This window comes from Cavia porcellus, unplaced genomic scaffold (genome assembly GCF_034190915.1).
Source record: "Cavia porcellus strain 051 isolate PalLab524CR breed Dunkin Hartley unplaced genomic scaffold, mCavPor4.1 scaffold_4, whole genome shotgun sequence".
Classification (NCBI taxonomy): Eukaryota; Metazoa; Chordata; class Mammalia; order Rodentia; family Caviidae; genus Cavia; species Cavia porcellus.
Genome location: NW_026947487.1, coordinates 81,327,444 through 81,344,279, shown reverse-complemented (window position 1 = coordinate 81,344,279; position 16,836 = coordinate 81,327,444). Strand labels below are relative to the sequence as shown.

Genomic DNA, 16,836 nt, shown 5'->3' with positions numbered 1-16,836 from the left:
GGAATATTTATGGAATGGAGCAAAGGGATTCAAAGATGAAAGAATTTTAGAGGTAAATCCCTACGAAAAGCACAGGAGAGGGGCTGGGCAGAAGTGAGGGAGTGATAGCAGCCTCTCTTCCCAGTATGTCTGATTCTGATGAATGACACGACTCGACCTGAGGCCAAGCCCCAGATGTGGGATTATCTATACCACCTCTTCCTGGAAACTTTCAGGAAACCTTTCTTTCTCAGGTCCATCTCTTCTTTTCCACTGCAACCTACTGCTACTGGTCAGCTGAACCACGAAATGAAACAAGTGAAAACTGAAAACTGGTAGACAGTTTCAGAAATTTCAAATTATTCAACCCAAACCACTTCAATTTAGATGCTTATCATATCTTATGGATATTTTGGGGTTAACTTTTCAACTCTTGTCTCCATTAAATTCTAAATAAGAACTATGTAATGGCACTCTGTCAGTTAGATCCTGTTAACAGCTCCTACTTTTCCCAAGAAACAAATCCAGTCTCCCCCTTACCATGTCATTCATTTCTCCCATTCTCACCCTCTCTGGCCACTGTCCCTATACATTTCCACTGCATGTAGTTTCTTTCTAAAATTAGGCTGTTTCTTGTCTTCTGCACTTTTGTACACCTGCTTTCTTTTCTCCATATCTGAGCAGGTTCTGGATAAGGCAGGTAATAAGAGTCTTTCCCCAGTGGATGATCTCAACACACAGCGTCTATCTGATGGGAACACTTGTGAGTTGAGCTGGCTGAGACAGCTATGACAATGAAGTCTATTATTTATATGAACTAGATCTATTTGAGTTAAGGGAATACCTTTACTTTTTTTTTTCTCTTGACATCTTTTTATCTGTTCTATAAATATTAAGTTTGAATTCTAAAGTGACTTTCTTCTGAAACAATCACTATTGCAGCTGTACAACAAGTACAAAAGGCTTATCTTAGAAAACAATGTAAGAATACTTATATAATCTAGATAATAAACAAACAGCTGCATTTCCTCTTTCTGTTTGTTCATGGATCGTGTACCATATGTAGGCAATGACAAAGCTGGTGATACTGATACGGCATGCATGAGCAACATTCACTGCCTAGGTGTCATTTCATTTCTAAGTACCAACAGCTGGCATAGTTGGTACCTGGGACACAGAAGGTGTTTGACACTGATGCTGGAAACAGTGGTGATGAAAGTAAGACAATGTCAGGATCAATAGCCATAACAACCTCCATTTAGTGAATGTTTGTTATGTGTGTGGTACCATCAGTGGCCACTTGGTAGACATGACTTCACTGAATCCTCACAATACTCAACAGGTTGGTATCACCTCAGTATTATGTATTACTGTATCTAAATGTGATGACCCTTGATCATTTAAATGGCAAATAAAAAAGGTAAACCCATCCCTATTTAGTTTTACTTCCCCACTCAGGGCTTTTGGTTTTCTTGGGGATAATATCTTGCTATCTAATTACAGGCGGCTTTGAACTTGGTAAGTAGCCCAGTCTGGCCTCAAATTTGTGATCCTCCTGCCTCAGCCTCCTGAGTGCTGGGGTTATAGGTATAAGCCACCACATCCAACTAAAATCTTACTCTTAATTATGATGGAATAAAACTAAATTTTGCAAGGTTCAATCTTCATTTTTCTCTGAATTTTTGATTCATCTATTTACATAAAACACATAAAAACTAAAGTTCATGATGTAGGCACTACAGCACTGGCCACCACTGTGAAGTTGTGTGTGCACTGGGTTCCTCAGAAACTTACTTTTGATTTGCTGTGTCGGATGAGGGCAGAGAGCAGTCTGTTTGACTCTCCCATCACGCCGGCATGATCTTTGGCTTCACACCACTCCACTAAGCGTTCCACTAACTTAACATTCTTCCCCAGCTGTTCAGCAGCTTCTGCTGCAGGAAAGAAGGCAAACAAAAGAAATTACTAATAGCCGATCATCTGAAAAACTTGTTAAAAATGTTAAAGAGTATGAAAAAAAAAAAAACTGTCCGAAAAACAGCACAATGATTTCATTAAAGCAAAACCTGCAAATACTCTTTACCTGATGTACTATTTGGCTTTTTTCCACTGAGTCAAGAGCTTTCATACAAAATACAAAACTAAATGACTTTATTTTTCAAATTCTGTTAGTACTCTGGCAGACTGTAAGAAAGGATTTTTAAACAGACTCCAAGCAATCAATGTAGAGGAACCCCTAGAATTTAGAAATGGCTAAATAAACATAATTCATCCCTAGCACGATTTTGTTTCTGCAAACAGAAAAATGCTGTTTGTAAAATTTTAAAAATTTTGACTGCCATTGTACTGAAACAAGATTTTGAAGAGATAGAAAATACTGGATAGGTAAAGTCAAAACAGAAATCCTCAGGAAACCATATTAAAGCAATTGAAAGCCAGGATTATCAGTATAATTTCCACTGAAAGCCAGCTGTAAAAAGTAAGAGAACTAACGAGTAGATTACAAAACCAATCTCTTAACCTTTATTTGCCTTTATTTTTGTAATTAAATAATTCTGAACACTAAAAACTAAGTCCCTTTTTACTCAGAAGCATATTTAAGAGTATCACACATTAATGCACTTCAGGAAAGCATTTCTTTTACCTTGGGCATCTATTAACATTCTTAGTGTCCCCAGAAGTTTGAACTGAACAGGAGGCATTTCAGATTTAAGGAACTTCAAAACTGTCTCTGTGACCCCAGCTGACAACATTTTTGCTTTATTTACAACTAGAAAGAGAGAGATTATGGTTCAAGTGGTGTCAGCATTCTTGATGATAAACATTCAATTCAAAACACATTTACTGTCTTTTTCTATGTCAAAAATTATATTATCTATAAATTTTAAGAATGAGATTGTATATGTATCTTATCTTATTTGTCTACAGGAGTGTAACATACAAAATCGTATTTTTTAACCTAATCTCAAAACAATTACATATATAATTTGTTAAGAAAATCTAAACATGCTGCCTTACTTACAAAAGGCATATTCCTCAACTTTAATAAATCTTTTCCCTTATAATTATCCTTTATCCAACTGTATTAGTATGATGCAGACATTAATACACAATATTACTGTTATACTCTCTATTTATTAATAAGAAAACTGTAAACAACTTGAAGACTTTTTTTCCCTTTTCTTGATCCTGGAAGGTCCACCAATCACATAGAATAATTATCTTCCCTCCATAACAGATTTTATTTTCTACAGAGTTCTCTCCTATTTTTAAATCTTACCTGGAATAGCTAGATTTCTGAGGGCACTCAGGGCTGCATGCTGCACAGTTACATTTCCATCTTCCACGTGTCTGTCCAGCAAAGCCATGAGGTTTTCTACAATTCCACTGTCTACCATATGAATGCAATTTCCATCTGAATAAAACATATAATTTTAATCCTCTTTAAAAATATGTAGGAACATTTTATAGTACTGATACTATACTGGTACTGTACCAGGTCATGATCTACACAGGGAAAAATGGAGCTGTATCAAAATAAAATGAACTCCAATTATTTCTCCCCTCAGATTCATAGATTGTTTTTTTCATTTCCTAAGAAGTCTAATTATGAAAATTCCTAGGCAAAATTTTGAAAATTAGAAGGATCAGAAAAATCCCATATGTAGTCTGATAACAGTGTGCATCTATCAGAAATAGAAACTACATTCTTGAAGTGTCTGCCAACACTTTTCACTTACAGAGAAGTATGCATGTGTTCTGCTAAAATTAGTGACATTTAACTTCTGTTAACATAGCTAATACTTATTTTTCAAAACAGAGAATTATATATAACAAACCATTATTTATCCCACATTTAGCTTTGGTAATTACCAGTATTTTGCCAGTCTTAAGTTCATTATTACAGAGTTACTTCCAAAAACAAGGAGTAAAAAATGGGGTAAGTCAGCCATTTTAATATACAGATTGAGCAATCCTAATTCAAAAATCCAGTCTGAAATACGTCAAAGTACAAATTATGGGTGGATGCGGAGGCGCACACCTGTAATTCCAGCACTCAAGAGGCTGAGGCAGGAGGATTGCTGTGTGTTTGAGACTAATCTGCACTATATAAGCAAGTTCAAGGTCAGCCTAATTCAAAAAATACCCAACAAATGAATTTAAAATAGGAAAGTCACTATAAGTATTGTACACTGCTGAAAATTAAGAAAGCAGCACACAAATTTCTGAAATGTTCCTGTTTTAGGTACATGTGACAGGAAATTTAAAAAATTTTAAAAGCCCAACATCTGATTTACTCTGGGAGAGCTAATATGTTTACCATTTCTGGCAAAATTTGCAATTGCCAATGCTCCAGCAAGCTGTAGCTGGTGGTTATTTGATGGAATCCAAGAAAGGACTCTTTGGAACACGTTGCCTTTCCCTCCTTCAAAGAGTTTCTGCATGGATTCATCTGGAGGTAAATGAAACAAATAGTTAAATATTTAAATTAGGAGTGACAAATTCATATTCCCAAATGAATACACAACAGGAGACACAAATTATTATGATCATTATGTGAAAAGTATTTTTTCTTTTTTATAAGCTTTTAGTGGCAATTAGATAATAGAGTTTACTTTTCAATACAAGTTTCAGTAGTTTTCTAGTTTTGTTTCAACTGGTACCATAACGCTTTCTTTCACATGACAGTCCTTCAGTTATTGAAGGACAGCCAAAGGCTCATCATTTCTATTTCTTTTCACAATGTGGTTAGGGTTTCAATATCATCACATCAACAAGATGAGAGAAAAATCAGAAAACGCCTACTGTAGTACCTACACTTTCATTTCCTAAGAAATGAAACTTAAAATACATAACTTGACAACCATTTTCTTTGGCATAAGTTACAACTTACCTCCAAGAAGTAACAAAACCATTAGATCCGAAGCAGTTTTAAGTTCAGCAACGTCATCTTCTTTGTCACTATCTACTTTCTCCTGAACAATCTCTAGTAGACACTCTACCAGGCCTGCTTCAACCAGTTGTAGTTTAATAGCATCTAAAAACAATGAAAAAAACACCAAAACTTTAGATCAAATAGAACTGGAATAAACTCCACTATGTAACCAGGAAAAGGCATGACTTAGATACATCCACCTTCAAAGATTTGTGTTTCAAAAGAAAGTAGCAGTACAGTTTAAAAATACAACAATTATTATTTCATTGTTTTCCATTTGAAATTTATCTTGCAAGTGATGTATCTCTTAAACAAATCATTTCTCAGTTGTGAAGATAACTACTAACGCTCTACTATTATTCTAGATTTTATGTTTAACTTTAAAGGCAATGTTAGATTCTGTTATTACATCATGCCTAAACACACATACTTGCCATACAAACTTAAAATACATCTCGTAATAGGTCTTGAATACTGTTGAAAAATGAAGTTATTATTAAATTTCAACCTACACCAGAAGTATATAGCCTCATATTTGTACAGATCTTAAACTTGCTTGTGTTCATGTGTATGGTATTAAAGATCTAAGTCAGAACCTTCAAACTGAGATATATCTCTAGTTCTTTTTTATTTTAAGATAAGGTCTTGCTAAGTTGCCCAGCATGGACTGAACTTTTGATCTTTCTGGCTGAGTCTCCCGGAGTGCTGGAATTACAGGGATGTGTTAACCACACTTGACTAAATGTTAATTTTTCTGGTATAGTGCATCTATTATCTTCTGAATTTTAAAACTCATGTTTTTTAAAAAGGGCGTAAGTTTTCATTAATTCAAAGCTTTCTGGGATCTTGGGTACAAAGTGGCTCATAGCTGGGTACAGCAATGCATGCCTGTAATCTCAGCATTTGGGAAGCTAAGACAGGACTGCTGTGAGTTCAAGGACAGCCTGGGCAAGGATGGCAAGGAAACCTTGTCTCAAAGACATGAGGGAAAAAAAAGCAAAAACAAAGAAACAAAAACAAAAACCCACCCCTGAAAAAATGAACTGGTTCATTGTACCTGTTTTCTGAATGCTTTAAAATGTTTTGGTTGAAAGAAAAAAGAAAAACCTTCAAAATTCTTAACAGTTAACTTAAAACATGGAAAGATCCCTTCCTTTTCTCCCTTTCCCCACCCCATCTTCCTTTCTGACTGACTGACTGACCACTAATGGGAACTGAACTTACAACCCTGAACTTGCCAAGCAGCCACTTATGCTGCTTAGCTATATCCCCAGCCCTGTATTTTTTTAAAAATGAATTTTATAGCAAACTCCAACCCCCATATCATAATTTTGGGGGGATGGTACTAGTGATTGAATTCAGTGCCTCTGCTCTGAGGTACATCTTAAGACCTTTACTAAAAATTTTTTTGGAGACAAAGTCTCAGTAATTGCCAAGCTGGGCTCAAACCTGTAATTCTACTGCCTCAGACTCTCAGAGTGCTGGTATTACAGGTGTGCACCACACCTGATGAAGTCAATTTAATGCTTTCAACTGGTCAGTCTAAATGGTTTAGAGATATCTTCAGAGAAATGTCAACAGACTAACATTAGAAATACAACTGTGACATGGGAGATTTTAATTTTTTAGTTGGATTTTACTTTGGTAATTCGTTTCCCTAAACTGTATACATTAAACTGTGCACAAATACATAGCAATAGTAGTTTTAGCTCATCATTTCAAAGGGAAAAAAAGACTTTAAAAAATATATACTTGAGATTTTCTCTTTTAGGCAATTTTAATATATAAATACTTAGCTTTTTACTATCTCAGTGCTACTGATTTTCTTTTGAATACCATTTCAAAAGACACATAAAGTCAACTTAGAATATGTTTTTTGTAAAGGTATAAATGTACAATGCTATTCTGAAAGTAAGGCATTTCCTTGGTTACAGAAGCAAGACTAAAAGCATGACAGAAATCCAAAGTCATCAGCTTGGCAGGACGGTGCTTCCCTGGACGGTGCTTGCCTGTAAACCCAGCATCTGGGAGACTGAGACAAGAGAGATCATGAGTTCAAGGCCAGGCTGGGCTACACAATGAATCTTGAGGACACCCTGGACTGCATACTGAGATCTCTTCTAACCAAACCAAACTCCTTGAAAATACTAAAACCTCTGACCTATACAAATCCCAATGTGTATTATTTAAGACTGTATGTCAGAATTACTTTCCTTTATATGCCAAGAAAACCACAAGTAGTACACAAAGTCCAGAAACAAAGTTTTCAAAGATATCACTCTATTCACAAAACAATTATAAAAGAGGTAAAGGTGTAGAGAATGCAAAAACAAAACAAAAACCCCCACTTATTGTGAAAGTATGCAAGGAGGACATAAGTAATTCTGTGGCCTAATAATTGACTGAAGATCACGATGGAAGTTTACAGAACCACCAATGAGATGAAAAAAACATCGCTTTAAGAGTATGATGTAAGTCATTTAGAAAAAAATAGAATGTGTTAAGATTAAAGACCACAGATCTCTCTTCTTAGTTTCACTACAATTCAAAATATGTTTAGGAGGCATAAATTGTTTTAATTAGAATTAAGAAGGTATTCTAGCAAAGCAGACAGGCTTAGCACATTTATTCACACTGTTTTGTTCAAAGACATCCATATTTATCATGACTGTTTTTGCATAAATAAGTGTACATGTTTATATTACATTTATGTATTAAATAGCCTTTTATGCAAAAAACGCACAAAATATAAATAGTAAGAATACTCAATTAACTAGGAAAAAATTACCACATCTCATTGTCTAGATCAAGAAATTTATTGCTAAAATTGTAGAAACTGCAGAAAGCCCCTATGTGCATTCTGGTTGTGAACTCCTCCCTGCTTCTTAGTCAATGCCTGCATTGTTATGGTAACAAGTTTGATACCTTTCTTTACTGTTTCTCCAAAATAACCATTCCTAAAAAGTTAGTTTATACTCTTCTAGAACTTCACATATGTGAAATCAACAACTCCCATTTTTCAACCTTGGCTTTTTCACTTAGACACTATGTTTGTAAGATTCCTATTACTAGAACTGGGCAAGAACAAGCCAGTAATCCCTGCACTAGGGAGGCTGAGGCACCAAGATTATTTTGATTCCAAGACCAGCCAGGACTATACAGTCTGAGACCAGCTTCAACTGTGTAACAAGCCATTGTCTCAAAATAATTTAAAGACTCATGCACCCACAGTAATGTTTACAGTTGTCTTCGTTCATTTCCATTTCTTTTTTCCCACTATATGAATATACCACAATTTATGGATCATTGTACTTTTAACAGTTATGAGTTTGTTCAAATCTTTTGTTATAATACATAATGCTGCCTTGAAAGTACCTGCAGTAGCTTCTGGTGAACACCTGCACAGGTTTCTGGGTATAAAATGGGATGGATGAAAAAGACAGCAATGCCTATATGCTAGTTTCAAGATGTTATTTTCAGAGTTGCATCAATTAACACTTCTACCAGCACTTGAGGACAGTTTCCACGCTCTCATTAATACTTGGTATTGTAAGATTTTCCAGTAGGTATGTCATGGCTTATGTTTGTGTCCCCCAGGCCTCATGAGTTTGCATTGTTCATTTGTGATGGTTCATTGTATAGTGCTTGGATTGATGATGTCAGTGCTCCACCCACATAGGGGTGGAGCCAGGATGTGATGTAATGTCAGGAAGAAGGTGTGTCTTTCTCTTTGCTGGTTCAGCTCACTGTGGGTGGCCGCCATGAACTGTGGTCCAGCCATGCCCGCCTGTCTTGGAGCCAACTGAGTGTGGACTGAAACCTCCAAAAACTGTAAGAAATAAACCTTTCCTTTCCCAACTTGGGCATCAGGTATTTTGTCTCAGCAATGATCGTAAAGTAACTAAGACAAGGTATATAGAAGTGTTTTATAGTGGTTTTATTTTATACTACCTATTATGAAATTGAGCATATTTTCATGGCAGTATTGGCTACTCGGGTTTTATCTTTTGTCAAGTGTGTGCCAATGTTTTTTCCTCATTTCCCTACCAGGTTTTCTTAACAATTTGTGGGGATTTTTATATATTGAACATTCAAGCCTTTTCCCAGTTATATATGTAGAATTTCTCACTTACTGGCTTTTCACTTTTAATGTACCTTTCAGAAACGCAGATTTTTACTCTTTAGGGTAAGCAAAGTTATTACTCTTTCCTTTATAATTAGAGCTTTGTATGATGTAAGTTTTATACTTTAAGGTCATATTTTCTTATGCGATAAATTTTCTGGTTTTAATTTTTACATATAGGAAGTAAGTTACCTATAATTAAATATTTTTATGTAGTATGAAGTATATGTCTAGGAGTATCTCCAATCCTTTCTCATATTCTCAGAACTGTTTAAAAACAATGTATTTTTCATACTATTTTGCAATGATATCTAAAAAAATCTGATATATCTGTTTCTGGGATATGTGAACTTGCCCATTCTTGAACTGGTACTAAATTGTCTTTTACTTAATACAGTTTTATTAGGATAAAGTTTTGTTACTCATCCTGTGAGACTAGCTCTGTTAACCACATTCTTGAAACATTATTTTGGTGACATAGTTTGGATCTGAAATGTCCACCAAAGTATAACTACTTAAAAAATAATTTTAAAACACGTCTATTGAAGAGGAAGAAAGAGAAGGGATATGAAATGGGGAAAAAAAAGGTTACAGTAATAAAAGGCTGAGCTCACTTGGAAGGTGAAACAAATACACATTACTCCAAAATGCATGAATTGAACATATTCAGAACTGTGCGGAAAAACACATTCTCAGGTACAATGGAATATTTCAGTGTGTCTTTCAGTAGATTACAGAACAAGCAGGTGACATACATGACATAGAAAATGTAACAATATTAACAAAACTGATTTAATAGATTTTATTAGTAGTACGTTTGTAGTGAAGAATACATTGTGTGTGTGGAGCTGGTTTATGGACGCATTCTAGTTCTCTTTTAGTTCACTTCCCTTATCTCTTGATTCCTTTATGTTCAAGAAAGATTCATCTCCTTACTTCCTATGATACATATTTTTCTCTTTATTTATAATTTGGGTTTCTCCTATAAGAGAGACCATATGTTATTTAAGCTTGTGTATCTGATTTATTTCACTTAATGTTATGGTCTCAAGCTTTATCTATTTTCCTACAAATGGCTCGAGTTTATCTTTCCTTATGGCAGAGAAGTACTCCATTGTGTATAAATACATTTTCTCTATTCGTTCATTTACTGATGGACATACTGGCCACTTTCAAGATTTGACTATTAAGAATTGTGGTGTATAAACACAGGTAAGGATGGATCACTGTCTTTAACTTTCAGGTAGTTATCTAGAAGAGAAATAGATGGGGTCAAAAACATTTTTAGCATCAATGTTTTGAGGAATGTCTGATACTGATTACTATCTTTGGTACTAGTTTACACTCCCACTATTAGTGTAAAAAGGGTCTTTTTCCCTGCAGCCTTGCCAGCCACTTGTTTTGAATTAACTTCTTGATGATTACCAATCTTTCTAGGATGAGACAGAATCTGAACATTCTTTTAATGACCATTTCTGTAATGGTCAGCGCTGTTGAGGATTTCTTTAGGTACTTAGTGGCCATTTATATTACTTTTGTGAAGTGTCTGCGCATTTAACTTTTCCATGTTTTGACTGGGTCTTTCATTTTGGGGATTTACTTTTTTGAGTTCTTTGTATGTTCTAGATATTAGTCTTGTGTGTGAGGCACAGTTGGCAAAAATTTTCTTACTCTGTAGGCTGTCTTTTTACTATGGTAGTTGTTTTTTTTTACTGTGCAGCAGCTTTCTAATTTGACATGATCTCATTTTTTGACAACTAGTCTTTGAGTGAAGACATTATGCCACAAAGAGTGCAATTACTGAAAGACTGCATCTTAAATCTGACAATTATTTTTTTGGGGGGGGGTAGCAGGAATCAAATCTACTGTATCATTATGTCATATTTTTATTCCATGTTTTTTGCTCTTTTTTCTTCTCTGGGTTTGTACTGCTTTGGTATTTAAAAAAAAACCTTTCATAAATTCTTCTGTTAGATAGTTATATATTTTTAAACATTATAGACCCTCGGTGAGACCTGTGGGCCCTGGAAAGCCATGCCCAGTGACCTGCAGCCTTCTGGAGACACTTGGTGCAGCCCATGGTAACCAAGAAGCCATACCCTGAGCTCCCAGCAATCCAGGGAACCCTGATTAGATCCTGGACCTGCTGTGGCATCTGGATGATCTGGAGAAACACAAGACAAAGGAGCAAAATGCATTCTTAAAACACCAACCCATCCAGAACAAGACCAGGAGACAGACACAGATGAAACTGGAAGTCACACCTGATGCATCTGAAACAATACCAACTAAATTAAAGAAACAACTCCATGAGGCTGGAAAAGAAATAATCTCACAGGGGGAAAAAAAAAAAAGACAACCATAATGAAAGAACTGATCAGCATATATAAAGAAAATATGGATAAAAAACAAAGAGAAGCATAATAAGGTGATAGAAACCTTGAGTAAACAATAATAAAGGAAGATCAGAATGCATGAAACAGATTCAAAGAGATATGCAGGAAATGAAACTTTCCACTGAAAGCTGACAAAACTGTTTAAATGAAAATGATGATGCAGGGGCTGGGGATTTTGCTAAGTGGCATAAGCGCCTGCCTTGCAAGTGTGTGGTCATGAGTTCGATCCCTGGTACTGATAAAAAAGAAAAAGACAAAAAAAAAAAAGAAAAAGAAAAAGAAATGATGATACTCTCAGACCTTGAAGACAGAATTGCAGTAAGCGATGATGAAAGGAAAGATCTCTTATAAGTAACAAGGAATCAGGAAATAACAATTCAACACTTGCAAGATGATGCAAAGAAACACAACACAAGATAATTGGTGTCAACAAAAAAGTAGGAGCTAACACAAATGACACAGAAAGACTATTTGCAGAAGTAATAGCAGAAAATTTCCCAAGCATGCGAAAAGGACATGAAGTACCAAAATGAATATACACCCAGACATATAATAATCCAGATTCCAGAAATTTAGTACAAGCAAAGAGTATTAAAAGCTATTAGAGGAAAGAAACAGATCCCCTATAAAGGAATGCTCATTAGAATCATGGTTGACTTCTCAACACAAACCATCAAGTCAAGAAGAGCTTGGAGTGAAATACTTCAAGTTCTGAAAGAAAACAATTTCCAGTCCATATTAATGTATTCTGAAAACTATCTTTCCAAATTAATGGACAAATAAGATACTTCCATGACAAAGAACAACTGAAGGAATTTATGACCACCAAACCAACCCTACAGAGAGTACTAAAAGATATTCCAGAAAGATAAAAATGAGCAATTCTAAGAACAGCAATATAAAGAAACCATCAAGGAGGGCAGGCAATTAAACAGATGGGGAAAGCAGGGAACCAACAGCAAAAAAGATAGTATGAGAAAGATAAGTTAGGGGTAGCAATTTTGTTTGCAGACAATGTGAGCTTCAAACCAAGAATGATCAGAAGAGATAAACAGGGTCACTACTAACTTGATAGGGGAAAACTTCAAAAGAACTCCTTCTCCTGAATCAGATATATATGCATCAAATATGGGAGTATCCAACTATACAAAACAAATAATAGACATGCAATCAGCAGAGATATCAAAAGTGAACCAAATCTTTGAACATTTCAGAGCATTCCATGCAACACCATCAGAATACACATTCCTCTCAGTTGCACATGAAACGTTCTCAAAAACAGACCAAATTTTAGCCCACAGAAGATGCGCAAGTAAATGCAAAGGAACTGAAATTAATCCATGCAAATTATCTGACTGTAGTGCAATGAAATTGGAAATTAATGGCAAAATAAACCACAAAAATCCATAAATACATGAAAATTAAATAACACCCTCCTAAACAACCAATAAGTCAAAAATGAAATAAGAGAAGAAATTAAACAATACGTACAATTGAACAAGAATGCAGTTACAACATATGGGAATTTATGGGATACAGTGAAAGGAGTCCTAAGAGGAAAATTTATAGCAGTGAATTCTCACATCAAGAAAACAGAACAAACACAGATAAACAACCTAATATTACACCTGAAGCTTCCAGAAAAAGAGCAAGACAAACCCCAAGTCCACAGGAACGAGGAAATTATAAAGATCAGAAATTAATACAATGGAGACCCAGAAAACAATACAAATAATTAATGAATCAATGAACTGTTTTTTTGAAAGAATAAATAAAATAGATAAAACTTTAGCCAGCCTTATTAAAAAACCGGAAAGACTCAAATTCATGCATTAAGGAATGAAGAGTGAAATCACTACAGATACTCTGAAAATTCAGATTATCAATACTTACAGAAGAAATGGACAGATTCCTAGATATGTATGAACTGCCAAAGCTGAAACAAGAAGATATAAAAATTCTGAATAACTCAATATGAGACTCAAAATGTAATTAAAAACTTATCACCAAAGAAAACCCCAGATTCTGAGGGATTCACTGCCAAATTCTACAAGAAATTTCGGGAAGATTTAATGCCAATACTCCTATAACTCTTTAATGAAATAGAAAGGAAAGTAATTTTTCCTAAGTCACTCCTAGAGGCAAGTATTACTCTTAATACCAAAACCAGAGAAAGATCTAATCCAAACAGAACTACAGGCCAATCTCCCTAATGAACATAGATGCAAAAATTCTCAGTAAGTTACTGGCAAATAGAATGCAGCAAAATCGTCAAGAAGATTATACTGTATGGCCAAGTGGGATTCATCCCAAGAATGCAGAGATGATTCAACATGTACAAATCAATAAATGTAATATATTATTATCGAGGCAAACACTAATATTACTGATCATCTCAATACATGCAGAAAAAGCTTTTGATAAAGTCCAGCACTCATTCATGTTAAAATTCCTATGGAGTCTGAATAGATGGTCTTTACTTAATCTGATAAAAGCCATCTATGAAGAGCCAAAAATCAACAATATACCAAATGGACAAATACAGCTTTGACTCTAAAGTCAAGAACAAGACAAGGACATCCACTATCACAACTCATACTCAATAAAGATCTGGAAACATTAGACAGGAAGTTAGATAAAAGAGAGAAATAAAAGGAATAAAGATAGGAAAAGAAGTTAAACTATCATTATTTTCAGATGACATGATACTCCACATAGAAGATGCCAAAAACTCCACCAAAAGATTACTAGAGTTATAACCAAATTCAGTTGTGTAGCTGGATACAAAATCAACTCAAACTTAGTAGCATTCCTGTACACAAACCACAAATTCACTGAGAGAAATAAAGAAAATCACACTCCTCACAATAGCATCAAAAGAAACGAAATACTTAAGAATCAATCTAATGAAGAATCTATATATTAAGTTACAGTACTGTGTAAAAGAAAATCAAAGAGGATATTACAAAATAGATATTCCTTGTTCATGGATAGGAAAAACATAGTGAAAATGGCCATATTCCCAAAATCGTTGCACAGAGTTAATGCAATCCTGATCAAAACACCATTAGCATACTTCACAGAACCAGAAAAGGAGCATTCCTAAAATTCATTTGGAAACCAGAGATTTAGAATAGCAAAATAATCCTGGAAATCAAAAGTAACACTGTGGGCATCTCAATCACAATCCCTACCTTTATATAACACTGCAGAGCCAGTGTGATAAAAATCAGCTGGTACTGGAAAAAAGAAAAGAAAAGAAAAGAGAAAACAGATCCGAGGACCAGTGGAACAGATTAGAAAATGCAGACACAACTGCAAACACACTCAACCACATCTTTGACAAATGGGCCAAACATGTTCACTGGAAGAAAGATAGCCTCTTTGATTAATGGTGCTGGAAAAACTAGCACCATTTTTCACATGCTGAAGACTAAAACTAGATCCATGCCTATCACCATGCATAAACTAAAGTCAAAATGGATCAATGATCTAAATATTAAAACAGAAACACTAAACTTAAAAAAGCAGTGAACATCGTAAATAAGTGTGCACATACACACACAAACATATCTATGCAATGTAAAATAAATCTTTAGGGGCTGGGGATTTAGCTCAGTGGCTCAAGCTCTTCCCTAGTAAGCACAAAGTTCTGAGTTTGATCCTCAGTACCAAAAAAAAAAAAAAAAAAAAAAAAAAAAAAAACCAAGTTCAATGTCATTTGAGGGATGCAAATTAAGCAACACTGAGAATCCATAGGAATCCACAAGAAATCATCCGATAACAAATGCTGGTGGGGCTTAGAACCCTTTTTCAGTGTGAGTAGGAGTACAGACTGGTGCAAGCATTGTAGAAATCAGTGTGGAGATTCCTTAAAAACCTAGGATTAGAGGTCCCATTTGATCCAGCTTTCCCTTTGTGGATAATTTCCCTAGAACTGAAAACATCATACCACAAAGATATATGTGCACCCATGTTTGTAACAGCACAATTTGTAACAGCTAAATTTTGGAAACAACCCAAATGCCCATCAAGGAATGGATAAAAAAGATGCAGTACTTTTATGCAAAGGAATAGTATTCAGCTATAAAGGATAAACTTGAGACATTTATAGGGAAATAGATACAACTTAGGATCATAATCATAAGTGAAATAAATTAGACTAATATGTGTAAACTTTATATTGTCTCCCTAGTATAAGAAGCTTAAAGAGTAAATAACATCCAAAATGTTCAACAGATACTGTGAAATGGGAAGAAACTGATCTATAGGGAAGAGAAACTGGGATGAAGGAAAGGAGAAAAAAAGGATATACATGCATATATATACACACATGCACACAAAGTAGTTAAGATTGCTACACTACCGATTGCTATTAGTTCACTGAAAAGGCTTGTATGTACGTTATTTGATCAGTTTCTCATGTTTATATCACATTAATACGAGCAACTCCTAAGAAGATAACAATACGCAGTGCTACTCTTCCACAATCTTGTTTTGAAATTTTGTATCATTGTATCTACTTTAAAATAAAAGTAATTTTGGTCACCTTAAAAATAGTAATCAATAAATAATCAGAGTCTAAGAGTTCCTCTAGATAATGTAAGAATCTTAGGGTTGTTTAATCCTTCCTTTCTCCTGAGAAATATGCCTAGTTTGTGGATAACAGGCTCACAAGAAATTACTTGTTTTTGTTTCTTTTTTTTCCCTCTCCTTTGTCTATCATTTACCTTCTGACAAACAGTCTTTGTGATTTTTCTCTGTTGAGATTTTTAATTTAAAAACTCTTGTGTTTTATTTTGAAGGGTATTTTTCATTGGATTTAGAATTCTGGATTGTAAGTTATGTTTTAGTACTGTCTTGTAGCTTTCACTGCTGTATTTGAGAAGTTAGCCAAATTGGTGTTGTTCTGAAGGTAACCTATTTGTCTTTTGGTTAATGTTAAAATTTTATTATTGGTTTTCTGCACTGTCAGTATGATGCCACTCAATGTAAAATTGTTTTTGTTTATTGTTATGATTTGAATACCACCACCAAAACTTACATTGAAATTTAATCGCTGCTGTGAGATAGTAAGAGGGCAGACAACTAATATGAGTACTGTATTTGGAGGAAGACTCTCTGAGAGGCAATTAACTTTAAATGAGGTCATGATGGTGGGGCTATAATCAAACCGGATCAGGGGTTTATGAGAAGAGTGCTCCATGTCCTGTGACACCCGGCAGAGGATTCTCACCGGCAAGAAGGACTGATATCTGCCCAGCCTTGAAATTCCAGTCTGTGGAATCAGGAAATGAATACTGCTCAGTCTGTGACAAAGAGTTACAGTCTTAAGTTTATTAGGCCTCTTGAATTTTTAACATCTCTTATACTTTATGGTAAATTCTTTGCCAAGATTTCTT

At 34.9% G+C, this 16,836-nt stretch overlaps 1 protein-coding gene across 3 annotated transcripts in view; it reads right to left on the bottom strand.

The window, feature by feature from the left end:
- Positions 1-16,836, bottom strand: part of Rap1gds1 (Rap1 GTPase-GDP dissociation stimulator 1) — a 171,215-nt gene that overhangs the window by 16,666 nt on the left and 137,713 nt on the right. For all 3 annotated transcript variants that reach the window (XM_063247320.1, XM_063247322.1, XM_063247321.1), the window contains 5 exons: positions 4,874-5,017; positions 4,301-4,432; positions 3,260-3,394; positions 2,624-2,749; positions 1,774-1,913 (listed from right to left, as the gene is read on the bottom strand). In XM_063247320.1, the coding sequence (XP_063103390.1) occupies positions 1,774-1,913; positions 2,624-2,749; positions 3,260-3,394; positions 4,301-4,432; positions 4,874-5,017 (677 nt within the window). The remainder of the gene's footprint in view (positions 1-1,773; positions 1,914-2,623; positions 2,750-3,259; positions 3,395-4,300; positions 4,433-4,873; positions 5,018-16,836) is intronic.